At 40.6% G+C, this 23,970-nt stretch overlaps 1 protein-coding gene across 7 annotated transcripts in view; it reads left to right on the forward strand.

Moving 5' to 3' along the window:
• fryl (furry homolog, like) overlaps window positions 1-23,970 on the forward strand; it is a 281,561-nt gene that overhangs the window by 80,097 nt on the left and 177,494 nt on the right. For 2 of the 7 annotated variants that reach the window (XM_034180523.1, XM_034180525.1), the window contains exon 1: window positions 18,040-18,553. The exons of 4 other annotated variants lie outside the window; for them this stretch is intronic. In XM_034180523.1, the coding sequence (XP_034036414.1) occupies window positions 18,481-18,553 (73 nt within the window). In that variant the 5' untranslated portion in view covers window positions 18,040-18,480. Of the gene's footprint in view, window positions 1-18,039; window positions 18,554-23,970 lie in introns of those variants that run through there. One more of the 7 variants, XM_034180530.1, reaches the window with a different exon arrangement.

The raw sequence follows: 23,970 nt of genomic DNA on the forward strand, positions 1-23,970 counted from the left end.
ACAGCAGCTCCACGTCAACTCCTCACAAAGCTCTCTCGCAATTCTGGTAAGTTGGATAGAAACTCAATTATCTTCTGAAAATAACATATTCTGGCTTTTCCAGTGTAAGAACGTCATCTGTACAGTTGTATGCAAAAGTTTGGGCACCCCTGGTAATTTTCATGATTTTCCTTTATAAATTTTTGGTTGTCAGAATCAGAAATTTCAGTTAAATATATCATTTAGCAGATGAACGCACTGATATTTGAGAAGTAAAATGAAGTTTTTACAATTTACACAAAGTTTGCAATAATTAAACAGGTACATCAAATTTGCTTTGGTAAGCTCATTGACCCTTGACTTCCTTACACATGTGAATCCAATCATGAGAAAGGGTATTTAAGGTGACCATTTGCAAATATTTCTCTTCTTTGCATCTCTTCTAATGAGTGGCAACATGGGAGCCTCTAAACACCTCTCAAATGACCTGAAAACAAAGATTGTTCAACATCATGGTTTAGGGGAAGAATACAGAAAGCTATCTCAGAGATTTCAGCTGTCAGTTTCCACTGTGAGGAACATAGTGAGGAAATGGCAGACTGCAGGCACAGTACTAGTTAAGACCCAAAGTGACAGGCCAAGAAAAATCTCCAATAAGCTGAAGCGAAGGAAGGTGAGAACAGTCATAGTCAACCCACAGACCTGATCCAAAGCCCTACAACATGATCTTGCTGCAGATAGTGTCTCTGTGCATCATTCAGCTATACAGCGCACTTTGCACAAAGAGATGCTGTATGATTCTGTAATGCAGAGGAAGCCTTTTCTGTGTAAATGCCACAAACAGTCGCTTTAGGTATGCTAAAGCACATTTGGACAAGCCAGCTTCATTTTGGAACATGGATTCCAGTCAATATCAGCAGATTCTTGAGAACAATGTTCAAGAATCAGTGACAAAGTTGAAGTTGTGCCGGGGCTGGATTTTTCAACAAGACAACGACCCTAAACACTGCTCAAAATCTACTAAGTCATTCATGCAGAAGAACAAGTACAATGTTCTGGAATGGCCACCTCAGTCCCCAGACCTGAATATTATTGAAAATCTGTGGTTTGGTTTTAAGCGGGCTGTCCATGCTCGGAAACCAAAAAGCCTGAGATGTTTTGTAAAGAAGAATGGTCCAGAATACTTTCAACCAGAATCCAGACTCTCATTGGAAGGTATAGGAAGCGTTTAGTGGCTGTTATTTGTGGAAAAGAAGGACCTACTAAATATTGATGTATATTTTTCTGTTGGGATGCCCAAATTTATGCACCTGCCTAATTTTTTTTTTTAAAGAATTGTTGTACACTTTCTGTAAATCCTATAAACGTCATTTCACTTCTCAAATATCGCTGTGTTTGTCTGCTATATGATATATTTAACTGAAATTGCTGATCCAAACAACCAATTATCAGCTTAGTGCTCCGACGAGGGTGGTCACATCTCCTCCACTCTCCCTTCTCTGTTCTCTGCTTTAACCTTCAAGTCCCTACTTCACCAGACTGTGAATTCCTCAAATTATATTGGATACTGGATCTATTGGACTACTATTGGATTTACCATGTAATTGATCAGCTGGTCTCTGAACGCTGTTGACACCATTTTTTTACAAGAAGGTCAGGACCGGGGGATCCTACCTGCCCAGATGGAACGTATCCTGTGGGCTATGTTCTCGACTCCTGGGGGTCTTGGCGTATTGCATGCTTGGCACCTTTCTCCGTTGAGGACGTTGTGGATTTATTCATTTTTGGTCTTATGGTAGCAGGGCTGATACTTTATGTCTCCCCCCCTTCTGGGGGGGCGGTGCAGTTTTAGCTGCTGCTGGTCCCCCCCAAGCTGACGGTGGCGCATCTCAGGGTTGCTGCGTGACCTTCACCCACTTACCTCAATTCGTGTAACGGACTTCTTCAAATTTAGTGCACATAAACAATGTCAAATGTGTATTTGCTGTCTTTAATTCTGATGTGTGCCATTATTATGGTAAACAAGTAATAGTTGTGGACTAATTGCTGTCTGAGGTAAACATAATTTCTCCACTGTGAGATCAATAAAGTATATCTCATCTCATCTCAATGATTTATAAAGGAAAATCATGGAAATCATCAGGGGTGCCCAAATCTTTACATACAACTGTATGTTCAGGTGACCTGTTAAAACAGCTTTGTGGAGACATTTCACTTGTGCGTTTATGGCGGAAGTAAAATGGCATCCTACAGCACAGACAGTAGAGTTATCACGTTACAATTCAAAATCTGACAGTCAGAAAAAATTAAGAGTTTTGGGGTGAAATGTGTCGTATCCTCTCTGTACGTCCTGTAAATCCGAGCCATCACTTTCGAATGGAAGCTCAAATGCTTCGTTATTGGACGTAGCAGCATTCTTTTCACTCTGTTGGCCATTGAGATGTTTTTCTGCTTTTCTTAAAATGTACGACACCCCGAGAAACGGTGAGAAATGCAACGTAAGATTTTTTTTTTTCCAGAAATGCACCTGCAAACTCGCGAGCAAGAAGGATAATTAACAATAAAATGCATCAGTGACCACTAATTATCACATGTGCATGGATAGACTTACAGTCATCAATACTGTGATGTTGTGTTGCTAACTGGGACGTTAAATGGCGTGTGACATGGGCTTCTGTTCCCATGCTGAGATGAGTTTTAATTCAGATTTGTTTCTAGTGCTGCTGTGTTCCTCTTTGTCATTCCATGGAGATACTGTGCTACTGACATTGTAATATTATTTTGCTGAAATGAACAGCCTCATGATTTACCTGGTAAATTTAAGAAATTACCTTTTGTTCTCCTTTTTTTTTTTTTTTGCTACTCACAGAGCTGAAGCAAAATTAACTGCTGGTGTTTGTCTATGTTTGGTAACTTTCATCATCATAAAATTGAGAGCACAACAGTGCAATATCTCATGGCAGTTGTTCAAGGAAAGCATAAAATCATCCATATAATCACTGGCTAATTCTGTGTGGACATCGGAACCTATGCACATTTGAAATGTAATGCATGCTTCTGTGATGGGACGAAAGGGATGTGCCCTCTGCTGCCCAGGCACCATTCAGGAGGTTTTTGGATTGAATTACAGCTCCTATTGATTATTGTTCTCAACACTGCCCTTCAGAGACACCAGGACAGGAAATGCATCCTCCACTCTGTGGACTCCTGGGAGGAGCGGCTCCCCTTCACTGTCTGCAGCCAGGGTTGCTAATTGTTAATCAGGGCGTCCACTTTGTGAATGGACCTACTATGACTAGCCTTGGTTATGAATTTAGTTTTAGACTATTGATCACTGAGCTCTTCTTTGCCTTAACAATGTTTATGTGAAGTCCTGTTCCTCCGTCAGCCTGATCAGACAGCACCTCCTAATGCTGATGTTCCCAGAGAGGGGGTGCTTATACCGCTGCATTTCTCCAGCAGTGAATCGGGTTTACAGTAAATTGTGTCGACGGAGGTCTCTGTATGCATTTGCTGTGAATAAGCTCATGTAAATAACTAAGTGTTGAGAACTGTTTCTTAATTCCATGTTTCTTTGGTTGCGATGTCTACATGCTGGGCCTATGTTTTCAATAATCTGTAGTTGACAGCAGATTGTGGTTGCTGAGGAAAGAAACTTCAATCTCTACAGTTTTATCTGTTATTTATGTCATCGATGTAACAGATCTGGGATTTCTTTCGTTTGCAGTTTTTGTCAGCCTTGCTGGTATTCGCCTAAAGTGTCAAAGCATGTTTTACTTTATTGACAACTATTTTTTGTAAGGTGTTGCTACTCTTTTAAACATGGCATCAGTGATTCCTAAAAGATGTCATCAAAAGCTTGATTCTTGGTCTAGATCCAGGACAGTTGCAAACCCAAACACTCCAACTCCCCACTCAACTTCTCAAGTGCTGCAGTCAGGGCATCCATTTGTTCTGCAAATATTACAGCATTGTCTGCAAAGTCAAGGTCAGTAAATCTTCCCTCACCAACAAAGGCACCTGAGACAGTTGTTTCCACAATCCAACCCAAGGTTTTTCCTGGATTAAGTTGGTCGGTGTGTGTGTGTAGGGATGGTGTGTTTGGATTTACTTTTAATCATGTTATTGTATTGTGCTATAATTTCATTTATTTGTACGAGTAGATGGCAGTATGGCAGTGAACTTAGTATCATGAGCTTTTACGGTTAGTATGCATATATAATAAAGTCTAATTGGAGACATAATTATTGGACCACCTTCTTCTTGAACCTCTTGTCGATTGTACAAATGAAGAGCACCACTGTAACTTTACATGTACTTGAAATAAATATTTTGGAGTCTAAAAAATGTTTTCCCCATGACATGAATCTCAGGTCATCTCACATTTTTTTAATTTTGTGCCAGATCAAGTTGAAACAATCTATATTATAATAGGCAGGTGGTCTCTGTGTGCGTGTGTAAACCGAGGAGAGCTGACATTTGCCATTTGGCGTGCTTATGTATTTTGGGTCAAGGATGAATGCCCCCAAAACGGAACACTGATAGGATGACTAGTTTTGGAGAACCCACAAATATTAGCTAACATTGCTAATAACATTTTGGAGTGCCTTTCCAGCAGGGGGCAGTTGATCATTTTTATATTAAAAGGGTGGGTGTAAGTGCATATAGTTGTAAATACATTAAAAATACATGGATGACACAAGAAAGTATAAACACATAATTCCATTGTGGTCCATTTAAAAACAAATGAAATACTAATAACATTAAAATAATAATGATCATTGTGTATACATTAAGACAGGAAATTAACATTAAAAATTGCATAGTTAACAGGAACTAAGGGTTAAGTTATTGAATTAAATAGAATCATTTTCTTAGCTGTCTCCACCTTATTTTACCTTAAATCTTAGGATACAATGGCAGAAGGGTTCCTATAAAAAGGTAGATGGTGAACAGAAAATATAAAACCAACTGACAATGAACATAAATAAAAAGTATTGAATTAAATAACTTTCCTGTGAACACCTAGTGACTCTTACACCTCCACTTCATCCCTGTTTTATTTAAGTTTAATGACAATTTGTTTCGGTCAAACCATATTTTCAATTTGTTCTTCAGTGATTTCCTCCAGAACTATCTGCCAAGCTAAAAAACTGCTGTATCCTAGTAAGAGCAGAATACTACTGGAATGAATCTGAATAAGAGTTTTATTTCTCACCAAAATGGATGCTGCACTCACTGCACTTACTGTCTGGAATAGTCCCAGATTGCATTTCAGAGCTTCTAGAATTCAAACATTTTTGTGTGGGTGGTGTTGGGGGGTAATTTTGGGTTACAGCTTTTTTCTTTTTTTTTTTTCACAACTTTCATCCCTGAATATTCACCCCGTTGACGTTTCAAATCCCGCAAAGCTTCGAAGAGGTCGCCGCGCTGCGAGATCTCAGTAACATTGAGAACTGCATTGAGACGCTCTGATCAGGCTGCACTTTAACCGCTGCACACAGACAACACCATTAACCTTGCAACATGAAACTATTTTTATATTGTGCCTAAAACTCTCATGAATATATTCTCTGGGTTTATAGACGTTGTTATTGCATTTGTTTTATGTAAACATGCGAGAATCACAGGCTGTCTCTCCGTTAGTTTCAATGGGAGCTGCTGTGAGCTACAATCGCTTCCTGATCATGTCGTTCTGGGGGAAAGTGAAGTTTGCTCTTTAACATCTTGATTATTGTTCTTTACAACACTTTGTCCTCTCTGTTCCAGACTAATACATATAATATGTCTGAAATTTGGTTTGCGTTTATTAAATTCCGCGCAGATTAAACGTAGTAGACACGGATTATTTGTTATAATTGTTTTAGCAAGTTTTCAGGATATCATGCATGCAGTCTCTTAACGTGACAAAAAGCATAAAAAAATACATTTTTGTTGTATAATATTCATTTACAATTGTCATCATATATGTTGTCGGAGTGAATAAATTCAAAGCGAAACGGCGTTTAAATCAGTTGACACCTCTTTCCAAATGTTGTAGCACAATCGATCAAAACATGTTTTTTTTTCCTTCCTTCCAAAATGAGACATCCTGCGCTGACGTGTAGTAGCTCAGCTCAGAGGTATGGCGTGACATTCATGCCAAAATGTCTGAAAGGAAATGCTTTTGACAAAATCTACAGATTTTATTTTTATTTATGTCCAGAGATCAAGGATCCAGTTACCAATTTCATATTTATTTACTTTGAGACTCAATTAAATGTTGTTGAAAACCTGTAAAGCCTGCTTTTAGTACACAGAAAATTCACAAGAGGTATCGATAAGGGAATCGATAAGGAATCGGATCGATAAGCAGAATCAATAATGCATTGATATCGATAAGATCTTACCAATACCATCCCTAGTACCCGCACTCTTTTACTGTGAAGCCACGCTGTTGTAACACATACAGAATGTGGCTTGGCACTGTCTTGTTGAAATAAGCAGGGACGTCCCTGAAAAAGATGTTGCTCGGATGGGAGCATGTGTTGCTCCAAAACCTGGATGTACCTTTCAACATTGATGGTACCATCACAGATGTGTAAGTTGCCCATTCCATGGACACTAACACACCCCCATACCATCACAGATGCTGGTTTTTGAACTTTGCGCATGGTAACAGTCTGGACGGTCTTTTTCCTCTTGTGTCCAGAGGACACGACGTCCATGATTTCCAAAAACAGTTTGAAATGTGGACTCATCAGACCACAGCACACTTTTCCATTTCCATTTCAAATGAGCTCGGGCCCAGAGAAGGCGGCGGTGTTTCTGGATGTTGTATGGCTTTCGCTTTGCATGGTAGAGTTTTCACTTGCACTTGTAGATGTAGTGATGAACTGTGTTAACTGACAATGGTTTCCTGAAGTGCTCCTGAGCCCACATGGTAAGATCCTTTACACAATAATGTCTGTTTTTAATGTGCCACCTGAGGGATCGAAGGTCACGGGCATTCAGTGTTGATTTTCGACCTTCTGCTTACATGTTGAAAGTTCTCCAGATTCTCTGAATCTTCTGATTATATTATGGACTGTAGATGATGGAATCCCTACTTGCAATTGAACATTGAGGAACATCGTTCTTAAACTGTTGGACTATTTTTTCACGCAGTTGTTCACAAAGCGGTGATCCTTGCCCCATCTTTGCTTGTGAATGGCTGAGCCTTTTGGGGATGCTCCTTTTATATCCAGTCATGACACGCCTGTTTCCAGTTAATCTGTTCACCTGTGGAATGTTCCAAACAGTTGTTCTTTGAGCATTCATCAACTTTCCCTGTCTTGTCAAAGAACACCTGTTTGGAACATTCCACAACATTCAACTTTCCCTGTCTTCTGTTGCCCCTGTCCCAGCTTTTTTGAAATGTGTTGCAGGTATCCATTTCAAAATGAGCAAATATTTGCACAAAAACAGTGAAGCTTATCAGTTTGAACATTAAATTTTTTTGTCTTTGTGGTGTATTCAACTGAATATAGGTTGAAGAGGATTTGCAAATCATTGTATTCTGTTTTTATTTATATTTCACACAATGTCCCAACTTCATTGGAATTGGGTTTGTACTAAGAATAAAACTGGGAATGGATGAATGTAAAAGTAAGTTCTTTTGGCTTCTCCCTTTTTCACTTGGTGTTGCCACAGGAGATTCAGTACTGATCTGCATGTTGATGTGACTCTGATTTTATTCCAGAGTATTCCAATTAAGGGTCTTGAGGGATTTGGAGTCGATTAAAGCCATCATTGGGCATGAGGTGGGGTACATCCTGGACAGGACACCAGTCTGTCACAGGGCCACAGACAGACAATCACACTCTAACCACAGAGGTTAATAATGAGTACTAGAGTCCACACTCCCAATGCTGCCTACTGAATATGAATGTCCCTTCATGGACAGCGACAAGACACCTCCTAACTGGGCAAAATATTGATGAAGTGCCCGGATGTTAATGCATTTTCAATACGGATACGTGAGTGAACACACATAGAAAAAAGCTTGCAAAATACGTCTTAAAATGGCATTCTGACCTGGATGTCGAGCCAGTAAAATTAATTTACATTAAATTATGTAAGGAAAGTATTAAATGTACACTGACACACACATTCCCAAATATTAGTGTTGAAAGTTACATGGATCTGATCTGTTCCAGCTGCAATAAATCAGCAGCTCAGCTGAGCTGAGACGTCCTGCAGCTGCTGGTGTATTCATTGCTGCATGACTCATCAATCCATTAAAATACATTTATATATGTGTATATTATATTTTTACACAATTATCCTTTATTGACCGCGTTTCATTCATGAAGTCAGTGGTGTGGGTGCACATCTCTGTGTAAGTGGCACAGTGCAGGTCATTATAATCTTCGAGCAGTGGCGTGGCTATTTAAGGCGCAAAATTAAAAGAAAAACGTTGGTCTTGTCAAACAATTTTAATCACTAACGACAAGTATTTTAAGTAGACATCGGTCTAGCAGGGGAAAATATCAACTAGACATAAGTGAAGAGTTAATGGTCCATGTCCTCGGATGACACAGGCATGGCAGGCAACATACACCTGTTTATCAACCAAATGTCACGGACAAAGTGACAAGAATAACCAAAACCACTTACTTAAGAAAGGAAATGTTGTCTCCCTTCTTCTTCAGTTTGTGGCTTTGCCAACATGCGCAGCTTTCCGGCATATTCCACCTGTTTCTTGACTAGACTAATTGAGTGGCTATGAGCGCTGTCCACTGAGTCTCCTGGATCCAAAATGGTGACCACACCTCCTTGCCGGGACACTGCGACTGCGGACTTGAGTACTCATTATTAACCTCCGTGACTCTAACCTACGGCCAGTTTAAAGATTCAGATTCAACTAATCGGCATGTCTTTGGAAGTGGGAGGAAGCTGGAGCACTCGGATGGAATCCACGTAAACATGGGGAGAACATGCAAACTCCACACAAGGACCAGGCGGGAAGACATCCCACAACTTTCTTGCTGTGAAGCAATGCTAACCACTAAGCTAGTGTGCTGAGTTTATTTAAATTCACATATCATTTGGCTGCAGCTAAATAAATTTTAACCATCAATCCTGAAATGAAAAATAAAACATTGTATATATGTCCTTAAAGGGCATATCACTCCAGTCAACACTATCTTTTAAAAAATTATATATATTATAGGGCTGTCACTAACGATTATTTTCATTGTCGATTAGTTGGCGATTATTTTTTCAATTAATCGACTAATCAAACGATTACTTTCTTTTCTTGCTAAAAATGATTAAGCTGCTGTGCACATTAGAATTGACCTTTTAAGTCCACTTAATGGACCTTAATCAAAATACTTATGATAAATTCAGATAAACAAAACACACATTTAACTTAAAAGTATAAAATAAAATGTTTGAGGAATGGAAAGAGGAGGACAGCAGATGAGAAGAACAGCAAAAGCAACGGCCGCATCAAAACAGCGAGCGTAGTTTCTGGACCTGTTTGCCAGAGTTTGTCACAGCGCAACAGAGCGGGGGGGCGTGTGAGTGGCCCGCTGTGGCGCGAGCCCGCAGACTCGGTAAGAGCATCATAGACCAAACATAAAATAGTCCCAAATACTCACACATTTTTATCAAGTTCTGTTAACTTAAATATTTGTGTGTTAGCTCAATATGTGGGACCATGGTATAAGCGGATTAAAGCACGACTTTGCACAGTCTGCATGTAAGTGACGGCTTTGTTTTCTGTGAAATGCTCCCATGCTTTGGATTGTTTCGGTCTTGCTCTAAATTTCTCTGTTAACTCTGCTTCGGCTCCTTGCTGTTTCTGCCCCGCCATTGTTTATCTGAGTGCGTTATAGCAGAGTCTTTGCGTAGGAAAAAAAAAAAATCTCTTGTCTACCGTATCCGCTTCTCCCTTGAGGAAACACCGCCCTCCCCAAGTTCCTGTTGCAGTTAGCGCTTCCACAAAACACGTCGCCGGACCAAAATGATAGTTTTTGAATGGTAAAACATGATTGGGCGATTTGTCGACAATGAAAATACGTGTCGACATTATTGATAATGTCGACTACTGTGACAGCCCTAATATATTATGAATCATTTCTTCCAACTCTGTAACTTGTGTGGGCACTGATGTAGCTGATAAAAATAATGTTAGCCATGCTGCATCTGAAAAATGCACAACATATTCACAGGAATTTTTATACGTCGTCAATTCAGGTGCTGACTATTTGCTGCCTCAAAATCATTCCATCTGTATCCAGTAATAGTCCACTTCATGACGTACACTAGCATACAGTCATTCCAGGTTGCTTTTTGGCTACACATGTAAGATGGCTTTAATTTGCCTTTCAAGAAAAATTCTTGTATCTTGCAATCAGCATATGCCTGTCTCTGACTTTTTGTAACCCACGGTGTATTCAGAAGAGAAAAAAAATCACATAGTCTGGATAGTAATGATGACATACTGTGACCGTGGTGTCGCTGATTTCAGTTCTGCTGTGTTCGTACACAGAGCCATGTAGAATTATTGATCTGCTGTGTGGCGCTGTCTTTTCTCCACAGAAAAACAGAGTTCCTCCACCAGACTTACTGGTTCCCAGTAATGTAACGTAGTTTAGTTACCATTTTAGTTCAAGTTAGCCAATAGCACAAACGGCTGGAAGCTGGTCGTCACGTTCTAACACGGCCAGTTCCACTTTTTCGTTAGAGGCAACATGGTTTAAGAGTTCTCCTGGCCGCATGAACGGAAAGAGATGGAGTCTTTGGTTTGTTCACTTTTTTGAAGACCATTCTCATGCTGTGCTCGGTTCATTTCTGCAATCTGTCTGAGAGACACTTAAAAGAATGAAATAAAACAAGCTCGCACTTCCCTCCTCAAAATGTTATCTTTTGAAAAACTGTCCACCTAATAAACATCACTAGTCGTATTACTGCACTCTCCTAAACACATGCCCTCGGACCCTCTGGGGTCCAAGGGCAATAAAAATGTTTTATTATTGCTGTTAACAGCTCTTCCTGCATCCCACAATCAAGTTTTATGTCTCTTTTTTTCAGGACAACCTGTGCTTTCAGAATATATGTTTTTGTTGTGTTTTATAAGTGTAATAAAGGTTTACATTCGAAAATAGGCAAGGAAAACAAAGTGAAAAATAATTTTCCACACATTTATTCAAAAGACACAGCAAACTATAATAAACAACTGTTTTGACACTTTATAAAGGTAATTTGAGGTCTTGTGTGAAAGACTGTACAACTAAAAGGTTCAAACAATAAACACAAATGCACAATTTGAACATTGTATAATATATTAAAATGGTCTATGCGTTTTGTTGTCCATTGATATGGTAAACAGTGCTTTACGCAGAGAAAGCAACAGAGCTATCCAGTAACATTCACATGCAAACTAGTGTAGTAATCCTGATAGTTACAATCCTGTTTGAGCACGTGAGATTGTCATCAGAGGCTCTCCTTCTGCTCCTGCTTTCACTGATCACTGTGCGTAATGGCGCAGGGCGCACTGAGTATGTACTAATAGTATGTACTCATTGGAGCACCCAGGGGGCTATTCAAACGGGCCAACTAGTAACACATCACTCCTGAAAAATGATCTTTGGCTTTTCACGTGAGGTAAATCTGCCCTACGATTGGATTTTGGAAAACCATGTGATGGTGAACCAATTCCGACTGGACACTCACATTGCGCACGTCATCACACAGCTTCTATGAGGAGTACAAAGATGGCCGATGGCTGGCTCGAAAGTCCGCAGAGTTAACCTTTCAGCAAAAAAAAAAGTAAGTTTCTATCTCATATCATTCAAAAGTTATTTATAATTTAATAAAGCTTGGTCTTAGCCGTCATATACGACAGAGTCGGCCCCAGAGGGTTAACAATTTTGAAGTATTCACCATCAAAGTCCACATAAAACACTGATTTCTAATGGCAAATATTCAGTTTTTCCCCATTCATTTCAGTAGAGGGAGGACCTTGAGGGGCGTTACCTTACATGATGTCATCAAAGTCCACATTTCTCATAGGTTCACATTTTTGAGCATTTATCAGTGGGAGGTGAAGTCAGGCTAAATTCTCCATGTTTATGGCTTAATTTCTCAAGGTATATGGCACCAAAAATAAAAGGCAATACATCAGTATTTTCATAATTATTTATTTATTTAGACTTGTCAGTTCATTTGACATTTCATTTACTTGTGATATGCACTTTAACTTTCTATACAGTGTGGAAGGCACTGTAGAAAATCTGATTGTTTATATGGCATAGATTCATAACCACTTGGTGGAAGCCTGCAGCACAAGTAGCACCAGCCAAGCATTTGACAAAGCATGTGCTTGTTTACTGTTGGTTTGCAATGAGCTCTGACTTGTTTTGCATAATTTGTAGTGAAGAACATGTGACAGAGTAAGAGAGTGAGGGCGAGAGAATTGAAAACAAAACTGAAGAAGACAAAGAGCATTTGTTTGTTGCCATTTCTCAGAATGTTTGGTTAACAAACCTAATCCTGTGTCTGTCTACAAATTTCTTGATGTCATGGGGATCTGTTTCTTCACCGTGAGGAGAGAGAGGAATGCCACCAACGCTGTATTGAATTATCAAATGATTTATTGTTTTGAATCTCTCAGACACACACACCAGGCTTTTTCAGTGTGTAGTAAACCTGTGTATCCATTCTTGCCTAATGGCAAAGCAGTGATGTAATGCCCATGACTCTGGGTGTAATCAGGTTGTTCACAAAATTAATGCGGTGTGATTGCTGTTATACCATAATCTGACATCAAGTACAGCTAATTTACCCTTTCTTTTTAGGATATACAGCACATGAGCATTATTTTACCATTTGACAGACTTAAGCAGAATAGAAGTTGTTTTTTTGTCTTTTTATGAAGCTTGGTGAAATGCTAATTCCAAAGTGTGATTTTGTCATGCTGACTTGTTTTTAAAGTGATAACTGCTTTTATTTTGAAGCATTCACATTAAAATCGGACTGAGTAGATTGCTGAATGACATGCACACCTCGTGCTCCGCTTCAGTGATGTGGGGCTGTGGCGTGCGACTGTTCTGCATTGATTTCCTCAAAAGCTGCATTTATAAATCCACTGTACGCCCTGTTGATGATCAGATCAAAACCAATCAAACCCAATTAGAATCGGCCTGATAAAGGTGTTTTTTGATTAGTCAGTTCTTGCATTCATTTTCTATACCTGCTTACTCCAATCAAGGGTCATGAGGTGGCTGGAGCCGATTCAAGCAGACACAGGGTGAGAGAGACGGGGCACACCCTGGACAGGACGCCAGTCTATCACAGGGCCACACATACACTGACAAACTCATTCACACTTGCACACACACCTGCAGTCAAGTTAAAGTTTCCGGCTCACCTAACCTGCATGTATTTGGACGTGGAAGCAAGAAGGGCACAGAGAGGGAATCCATGTGAACACAGAGAAGAACATGCAAACTCCACACAGAAAAACCCAGGGAGGAAGCAATCCCAAGACCTTCTTGCTGTAAGACAACAGTGCTAGCTACTCAGCCACCATGCTGCTTGATTAGTCAGTTAATCTGAATAATTCACTTTGATTCACTAAAAAAAGTACACTTTGTCTGTGAGGTAGGGCAGCCAGTGTTTGCTGCTGCTGCTGAGATCCACACACAGTGCTATGTGTTTTTAAAAAATATATGAACAGCGCAGGAAGCAAACAAAGACGCAAACAGAACAGAACGCCTTTGATTGAATGGAACTCTAATCTGTTTAAATTACAGCTACCCAAACCCGGACAACAGCCAGGAAAAACAAATGCTAAAGGAATTGGTCATAAGAGGAAGAATTAAGGGAGAGAGGCAAGTTCTACAAGAAAAATAAAAGAAAAAGATGGTTTGTTTCCACATGGTCACAGATGCAAGGTCAGTTCCAACTTAAAAAAATTAATGAAAACTTGAAATAAAAATAACAGGTTAAATACTAACAATTTAACACTTTTATTGTTATTCTGTACAAGTGTTACCGACATGCTCAACAATGAATAATGTAAATAAGTAACACAAGTTATGTACAAAATAAGTTCAAACATAAACATGTTCAAACAAAATCTGAAATGCAAAAAAGCAGTAAACTAATGGCAAGTCTTAGTGTTCATTCATTTCAGCCTTAGAATACACCAGAATAGATGAAATTTAATCAAATTTTTTAAATTTTGACGGCTGTAGTTTGTGTTGCGCACATACGCCTGGGCTAGTTGAATTTTAGTGGGGCCAGTGACTTCTCAAAGTTACCGGCCCCGTGGGCCAGTAGCCAAAAGTAGTCGGTGTCTATCCCTGTTCAGTGTTTCCGCTATAGCCTCGCGGGCTACCAGGCCAACAAGAACCCCTGCCAGGCTAGAAGTGTATATATTTAATCACTTCAACACAAAGTAACAACAATGAAATAACAAAATGAGGACAAATCACCATTAATTTGGAAAGCAGTAATTATTTTGTTGCTTTTGTAGCACTCAGATTAGTATGGCATTGCTAAGACTGTTCAGTTTTTTTCCTGTTCCACTGTGCTGCACACACGTTAAACACCTGTTAGTCACTTTTATGGCTGTAACTCAATTTCAAGTAATTTTCACAACAAATAAGACAACGGTCATGGAAATAATGTTAAAATGTGATTCCATTGTGTGAGCCACTCGGCCTTTGCGGTGCATGCGCTGTCATTTTGTGAGCTTGATCACAGAGCTGTCATTTGATCTGTTATTGAAAGGTGCTATAACTGAAATTTTAAATATTAATATAGCAGCCAAAATCTATTTTTTTGTAGGGATATCCGTACAGAGAATGTAGCAACATTTCCCCACATTTGTTATGATCAAAGCTTTTTTGTTCTTTCTTTACATACCAGAACTGACTGTGCATGCACGTTTAGTCCTGATGATTCCTGCATGTGAAATTCTGGATAATGGACTCCTAGAAAAGGCAAAACCACTAAATATTGTCTGTTCTTGTTAATATTAAATCGGTTTCAATAGCTGCTGTCGGACATTGCCATTATGAGGCCACTTTACAAAATCTGATGGTAACTTTTTTCTGTCAGAATAACAATTTTTGGAGCTGAAGTATAGAAAAATATAAGAAAATCCTATATTGCATAATTTATTTTGCTTGGCATACAAGGAGCTGTCAAGGCCAAAAAACATCTTAAACAAGAGCAGTCAGAGATTTCTGGTGTCCATCAATGTGTCACAAAGTCCAAAATTCAGTGGAGTCTTCCGTGACATAATATCTATTTGTGTTGTAAATTTGGTGAGAATCCGTGAAGTAGTTTTGATGTAATCATTAAAGTGGATATGACACTTAAAGACAACATAGTCTTATTACATGTAACAAAGGTTATATAATTCGATCAACCTAAGCGTTTTGGTTAAATGGACGCGGTTCTCCCGTTATATATAACATTTGAACGTCCCACCACTGAAAAATGTGCATGCCCCATGACCAGCTTCCCGCTGAGCACCAAGCCTAAAATATGTCACTACGTGTAGACCGTATCGGCTTGCGCGCCTGGCAACCGTTGTTTACACTTTTTTTTTTTAGCGGCAGAAACTTTGATTAAACACAGCTCTCAGGGACTTGTTTTCGATATGCCTGACCAGTGTGTCGCAGCATATTGCACAAACACAAGGGCGAAAGGTTTTAGCCTTTTCAAGTCCAGGCAGATTGATCAAAAGCCGCAGTGTTGTGTGATGCACGAAATGTCAGGGTGCCGCTCGCTCCGCTTACACAGCCGCATTTGCTCCCGACAGCAGACACTTTCCTCTACCGTCTCCATGTTCTCGCACCGCTCACAGGAACACATAAAATGTCAACCCCAAATAATATGTTCACAATAATCTTGAAATGGTCAAGGAACTTACGCAGTAAACACGGCGGTGGCATGTAAACAAGGCGGCGGCATGTTTAGTGTTGTTTTCAGTGATCTTTCTCAAAACTTTCGCCGTTTATTTCCTATTCTTTCATGAAAATAACGTAACTAAACACGGATGAATGCAATGCCTGGCACTCGAAAACGGCAAAAACCCGAAGGTAATAGCTATACTGTCACGGCTCCGGAACAATAACAAAGGCAGTAAACAGATGCTCGAATCGAAAATGCTATACAGTAATTAGAGTGTTATAAACAGCAGCAACAAAAATCAAAGCCTCCTTTACCATTCCATATTCTGCAGCCTTTCAAAATCCGTCAGAATTGGCACATCTCTTGCCTCTGCTTCGGCTCCGCCATAAACACTGTCAACATTATTTTCGCTGTCAGAATGCTCCTGGTTTGAATGTTCGTCCGAAAGATATGGCTCCAATCTGTAGGGTCTAATCACTGCGGCGACATCCTCAGGATCCGAGTCAGAAATAATCCACACTTGAAGAGGAGTCAGAAAAGTTCTCGATCTCGTCACTGTCCATGCTGAGGTCCATCTGTTCCTGTTGTCAATCTAACAGACAAAGATGGGACTCTACATGCTGTGACATCACGGCATCACATGACCGTTGATGGAACGCTGCCAGCGCACTTTCCAAGAAACACACTTTTGAGAAACTGTACAAACTTTATTTCTGTGATAAGAATTAAAACCACTTTCAACTTACTATACTGTATGTATATTTTGATATTTATTTCAGTTTTACCTACTTTTAGGTGTCATATCCACTTTAAAAGCCTATAAAGTGACACTTGATCCAGAATCTGGATCTGTACCACCTCCAAAATTTAATGGAGTCTTCCATGGCATAATATGTATCTGTAGTGCAAATTTGATGAGAATCCATGAAGTTTTATGACATAATCCTTCAAAGCCTATATAAAGTGAAATCTTGAGCCAGAATCCAGATCTGGATCACCTCCAAAACTCAGTTGAGCCTTTCATGCTCCAATATCTATCTGTGGTGCAAACGTGATGAGAATCCGTGAAGCAGTTTTGCTGTATTCTTTCAAAGCCTATATAAAGTGAAATCTTGATCCAGAATCCGGACCTGGATCACCTCCAAAATTTATGGAGTCTTCCATGGCCTAATATCCATCTGTGGTGAAAATCTTATCAAAATCTGTGCAATAGTTTTGATGTATTTATTTGTCAGACAGACAAATAAACACCAATGATTTTATTATGAGCTTAAAAATAGGAAACAGAATGTGACCTTTTGACATCTTAAAATAGGTCAGGGTTAGCCATCTTTGAACTTGTCCAAGGTCTGTGTCCCAAGAATGTTCCCTGTGAATTTGAAGACCCTGGCAGTAATAGGACTGCACTTATGCTGAGCACAGACAGACCGATGGACGTAAAGTCTTCACAATACCCAAATGGCCATATTTTGGCCTCAGGTAAATAGTGATCAGGATTTGTTTTTTGCTGTATTCAATGTCTGTTTAGCCTTGGTGGAGAGATACATGTATAACACACACTTTAATAGATCCCTGACTAGTTTTAAGAATGGTGTTCTTAAATTGCTTTAGCAGTGAATGGGAGTAAGTCTAGCTGTACTCGTGCTGTGTACACTCCCATTCTTCATTTGTTTTTCTACTCTGTTCCATCCTCTCGTTTTTCCTTCCCTCCTACTGCAGTCAAGTATGACGCATCAGTATTGCTTTAGAGCTTACAGGAAGTGGTGTCTTGATAGGCCAGTGGAGAGGCAGCACGGCAGCAACTCTGGCATGCGTTTGCATTGCTGATCAACAGCCAGGGAACACTCGCAGCATTTTGATGACATCACCCACCCCCACCCTCTCCTCCTGCCTCCCTCTGTTTGCTGTTGAAACAAGCTCTCACACTGTCAGAGAGAAAAGAACAGGCATCACTAAAAGAACAAGCGCTAGCCAGGAAGAGGAGGAGCTGCTTGCCAGCGAATGGTGAGGGAGAGCTCTGCGGAGGGAGGGGTATCTGACAGCGCAAGCAGGCTTGGACTGGCATACACACAGGAAGAGGAGAGGGAATATTGCTGTGCGTTGTCAAAACTTCATGTACTGCTTTTCTTTTGCTGGAGCAAAAGTTGCTGTGCAGCGGTGTCGTGCCTTTCTGGAGTTTGCTATGCTAAAGTGGAAGCGAGGGACTCTGAACTGGAAAATGGGAAGCTGGCACAGGAATGGAATACTTCTCTAACTAGCCAGGCTATGCTCTCTCTCTCTTCACAGGGTAATTCTGTTTGTCAGTGAACTAGGCAACAGTAAAACCATACTTGAAGCCCTACTTTGGGCTTCTTCCTCAGTTAGCTGCACATACGGGCTGTTATTTAGGATGTTGCATTTAAATGGCACCTGTCGAGATCAGTAAGCAGCCACGAGAGACGAGCTGAAAGTGTGCCTTTTAGGTTTTGTTTTGTTTAGTTTTTAACAAAGCTGTGCAGGTGTATCCTTTGGAGCAAAGTGAAATGACAGTAGCCCTGTAATAAAAAAAAAAAAAAAAAAAAAAAATTAGTGCCTTCTGGCGAAGCCCATGTTTCGACAGCCGCCATGCTTGGCCTGCAGGATTCGGTCTTCTTTGAGATCAGCATCAAGTCTCTGCTGAAGTCTTGGAGCAGCAGCTGTGAGTACCCTGCATATGCTGTACACATGTGTACACGCCACACTACTACTTCACACTGCTACTTCACTTATCTACTCACAGCCAGCAGACCCTGTGCAGCACTGTACGAGCCTGCATACCGTTCGTGCCTAGAGATGTCCTGTCTTCTCTCTGAAAATGAAATGATTAGAGTTGTCAGGATGACTGATTACATTTGGCCAGGCCTGTTTGATGTGTATGCAGGTGGATGCAAAGCTCTCTTCCAGCAGCGGAGCTTGTTGTACTTCTCCTGTTCACTACTGTTCTCCTGGCTCCTCTTTGTTCCATCAGTTGAACAGCTGCTGATAGAGATTTCTCCAACTTTTATTACTTTTATTACTCTTTCTGTCCCTTCTAGGTAGCTACTACTGCTCAAGTTTTCCTGTATTCTATTTGCACTTTTCCTTTTTCTTTTTACTCTTATTTGGCCTGTGTCCCATTGCTGCATTGTGCGTACTCTTCTTCGTTTCTCCCCACCCTTCTCCCTTTTATAACCTTCATCTCCCATCCTGTGGGACAGCTAATGTTTCTCTGCATTGATCTGTCTCCTGCTTCCCTCCTATTATTAACTTCCCATTCAGCCCGTATTCCATCAGAAATCTGAAAGGCACCATCTCTTCAACTTTTGTTAATTACGTTAAATTTCACTGGGTTGAAGACACTGTGAAATGGTCAACTGCAGATTTCTTTCTTTTTTTGTATTAAATTGGTTAGTTCTGTCTACACTGCACAATTGCTAATATACATTATTGAATAATTTTTAATAAATGTGACTGACATTTAGTATTCTGAAAAGGGGATGAATAAAAATTATTACAGCCCATAAAATGTAAATCTACGTGGTCTATTAGATAATAAACCGACCCTTTTATTTTTTTTTAACTATATGGATTTGAATGACGTGCAATTACACCAATCATGCTTGAACCCTCGTGCGCATGCGTGAGTTTTTTCACGCGTGTCGGTGACGTCATTTCCCTGTGGGCAGGCCTTGAGTGAGATGTGGTCCCGCCCTCTCGGCTGAATTCCTTTGTTTCACACGCTGCTCGAGACGGCGCGCGTTGCTTTATCAACATTTTTTCTGGACCTGTGAGGAATATCCGAGTGGACACTATTTGAGAAATTAAGCTGGTTTTCAGTGAAAAGTTTAACGGCTGATGAGAGATTATGGGGTGTTTCTGTCGCTGTAAGGACTTCCCACAGAGCAGGACGTTGTGCAGCGCTTCCAGGCGCCGTCGTCGGCCTGTTTCGACCTGTTTCGACCTGAAAACATCCTAATTTAAGGCTTAATTCACCCAGGACGTCGTGAGAGAACAGAGAAGATTCAGAAGAGGCCGGCATGAGGACTTTATGCGGACATTCCACTGTTTAAGGACATTTTTTAATGAAAGACGTGCAAATCTGTGTGCGGCGCGACAGGAAAAACACCTCCGTGTTGAAAACCATTTGTAAAATTCAGGCGGCTTTTGACGGCTTTCAACAAGTGAGTAACTGAGAAATTGTTTAACAGCTTGGGCATGTTCCAACTTGCCCGTTAAGGTTTCCAACGGAGGTGTTTTTCCTGTCGCGACCCCCCGCGGTCGGGTCCAGCCCGACACGCGACTCTGCCCGCACGTTCTTTCATTACAAAATGCCCGTTAACAATGGAATGTCCGAATAAACTCCTCATGCCGACTTCTTCTGAAAGTTCTCTGTTCTCTGACGACTTCCTGGGTCAACAGAGCCTGAAATGTGGAAGTTTTTAACTTGAAACGGTGAGACGCTGCCGCCTCGAAGCGCAGATCGCCGTCAGGCACCGTGGGCCGTCCTTACGGTGACACTACCAGACCAAAATCTCTCATCAGCCGTTAAAATTTTTACCGAAAACCAGCTGAATTTATCGAATGGTGTCCACTCAGTTGTGCCTTACAGTTTTGAAAATATTTTTATCAAACAAAGCAGCAGTCTCTGAGCCATTCCTAAACAATGAAAAAACGACGAGAGGGTGGGCCACTCCTCACTCAAAGACTGCCCACAGGCGAATGACGTAACCGACAGGCGTGAAAAAACTCTCGCATGCCCACGAGGGTTCAAGCATGTCTGATGTAATCACACGTGATTCAAATCCATATGGTTTTTGAAAAAAATAATAAGGTCGGATACTTTTCTAATAGACCTCGTATATAATAAATATATATATATAAAAAAAAAGCAGTGACAAAATAGTCGTGGTGCAAACAGAAGTTCATTGTTTGCATAAGAATTTTTGGCCACTGAGTCCTGGGACACACTAGTTATTGAAAATGAGAGTCTCAAGGCCCAGCCCTGAGTCCCAGTACCTCGAGGCAACTTGACGGCCTCACATGAGTTTTGAATTCAGTGCATAGTTCTGCTAATTTCAGGAGCTACTCAAGTGTGCTGCAGTTTGCTAAGAACAGTGGTGTGGCAAATTATGCCATGAAAGCAAAGTGTGTCTTAGGTTATGTAATTTTGGAAAAGGCAGTGTAATCAGAAGTAAATCTATGAATAAAGGTATTCATTTTTGCTGTAGCTGTGCAGGTCTTTTGAAATGAAACAGGCAGTGGATCTAGTTATTCTTTTTGCAGGTTCAGAATTGGCTAGAAATTTAAGTTACACAGAATATAATAAGTCAGGATTTGTAGTTTTTATCTAAATGGTAGATGGACTGCATTTATATAGCGCTTATCTATTGTAACAACCACAACTTGAGCTAATTTAATTTGAAGTTCAGTGTGAAGCAAACCATGTTTAATGATTTTGTTTGATATTTCATGTCATGTGATGTTGTACGAGGTCTGTCCATAAAGTATAGGTCCTTTTTATTTTTTCAAAAACTATATGGATTTCATTCATATGTTTTTACGTCAGACATGCTTGAACCCTCGTGCGCATGCGTGAGTTTTTCCACGCCTGTCGGTGACGTCATTCGCCTGTGAGCACGCCTTGTGGGAGGTGTGGTCCAGCCCCCTTGTTAGAATTCCTTTGTCTGAGAAGTTGCTGAGAGACTGGCGCTTTGTTTGATCAAAATTTTTTCTAAACCTGTGAGGCACATCGAAGTGGACACGGTTCAAAAAATTCAGCTGGTTTTCGGTGAAAATTTTAACGGCTGATGAGAGATTTTGAAGTGATTCTGTCGCTTTAAGGACTTCCCATGGAGCGGGACGTCGCGCAGCGCTCTCAGGCGCCATCGTCAGCCTGTTTCAAGCTGAAAACCTCCACATTTAAGCCTCTGTTGACCCGGGTCGTCATGAGAGAACAGAGAATTTTCAGAAGAAGTCAGTTTCAGCATTTTATCCGGATATTCCATTGTTAAAGGAGATTTTTTTAATGAAAGACGTGCGGGCGGATTCGCACGTCAGCTTGCAGCTGGCGCAGCGCGGCGCAACAGGAAAAACACCTCCATTGGAAGCCTTAAGGACAAGTTGGAACATGCCCAACTGTTAAACAATTTCTCAGATACTCACTTCACTGAAAGCCATCAAAAGCCGCCTGGATTTTACAAATGTTTATCAACACGGAGGTGTTTTTCCAGTGGCGGAGCGTCGCGGCGGCTGCGAGCTGACGCTGCAATCCGTCCGCACGTCTTTCATTAAAAAAATCTCCTTTAACAGTGGAATATCCGGATAAAATGCTGAAACTGACTTCTTCTGAAACTTCTCTGTTCTCTCACGACGTCTCGGGACAACAGAGGCTTAAATGTGAAAGTTTTCAGCTTGAAACAGGCTGACTATGGCGCCTGGGAGCGCTGCGCGACTTCCTGCTCCATGGGAAGTCCTTAAAGCGACAGAATCACCTCAAAATCTTTCATCAGCCGTTAAAATTTTCACCGAAAACCAGCTGAATTTTTCAAACCGTGTCCACTTCGATGTGCCTCACAGGTTTTGAAAAAATTTAGATCAAACAAAGCGCCAGTCTCTCAACAACTTCTCAGACAAAGGAATTCTGACAAGGGGGCGGGACTAGTCCTTCCCAAGGCGTGCTCACAGGCAAATGACGTCACCGACAGGCGTGGAAAAACTCACGCATGCGCACGAGGGTTCAAGCATGTCTGACGTACAGACATATGAATGAAATCCATATAGTTTTTGAAAAAAAATAAAAAGGACCTATACTTTATGGACAGATCTCGTACATAGGTCATGGATAATGTTTAAAATGTTAACACATTCACTTTGGATGGATATTAGGGGTCGACCGATATGGATTTTTAAGGGCCGATGCTCATTATGCCCCATTTCTAAAATTATCTTCCTTAGATTCAAACTGTAAGTAAATCTCTACAACTTCATATAAATTGATAGAAAATATAAAAGCCAAGATGATGGGTTGCATAAGTAATCAGCCCCTTTGGTTTAATACCTGTAAATAATCAGTTTAATTGCCAGTTTTCTTCAGACAAGTCGGGATGGATACATGAACATTTTCAAGTCACTTAATATGTCTTGAACTTTATTTACATCAGTTATGAAGAAATACAAACAGTATGGCACCCTCTGGTAAATCTGTGTGGACAGTTCTCAAAAACTGAGTGACTGACTGTGCAAGAAGGAGAAGTGAGGAAAGCCACCAAGACACACAGACAACCCAATCAGTACCAAAAGTCTGGGGCCATTGACTCGATATGATAGGCCAGTGGTGTCCAGAGTATTCCAGAAAGGGCCAAGAGGGTGCAGGGCTTCTTTGTAGCCACTGATTCCAGCAGGTGATTTCACTGATGAACGTATCCCACCTGCTCAAATTGATGTTAATCAATAAAATCACCTGCTGGAATCGGTCGCTGCAAAGAAAACCTGCACCCTCTTGGCCCTTTCTGCAGTACTTATGACACCACTGTGATGGGCCCTTCAGACACATCAGTGGGCAGAATAAAGTACTTCAATATTTGTAATGTTTTGTATTCTACTGTAAAAGACACAACTTGAGGCCACTTCCGGTATGTCATGTAATTTTATGTTATGTTAGGTCATAAATGATGCTTAAAAGGTCAAAAGCACAATATTTGACAGACATAGTATTTGCCCCCTTCTTCAAAACTGAGTCACAGTAGTTTTAATTCAGTGAGGCAGAGAGCTGTGTCTTGCAATTTGACACTGACTGCAAATTTACACACAGTAGCTCAGTGATGGAACTTTTCTGGGATTTTCTAGAAATCCAGGTTTTTAATTACGTGGTAAACATTTCCGGGTTATTTTTGTTTTCCTGGCTTGCATCGGATTTAGTCTGTGGTCTCTCTTCACGATGTTTGTATTTCTAAAATTGTTCGGAAACATCTCTCAACAGACGTCACAGTGGATGTTAAATCTCACGTTTTACGTTCTGATCTGAAACTGAAGGATGAATGTTACGCGCCACCGCTCAACTGCACAGCAGTGAATGAGAGATGCCATTACAGATTTTAA

Source organism: Thalassophryne amazonica, chromosome 10 (assembly GCF_902500255.1).
Source record: "Thalassophryne amazonica chromosome 10, fThaAma1.1, whole genome shotgun sequence".
NCBI classification, from domain to species: Eukaryota; Metazoa; Chordata; class Actinopteri; order Batrachoidiformes; family Batrachoididae; genus Thalassophryne; species Thalassophryne amazonica.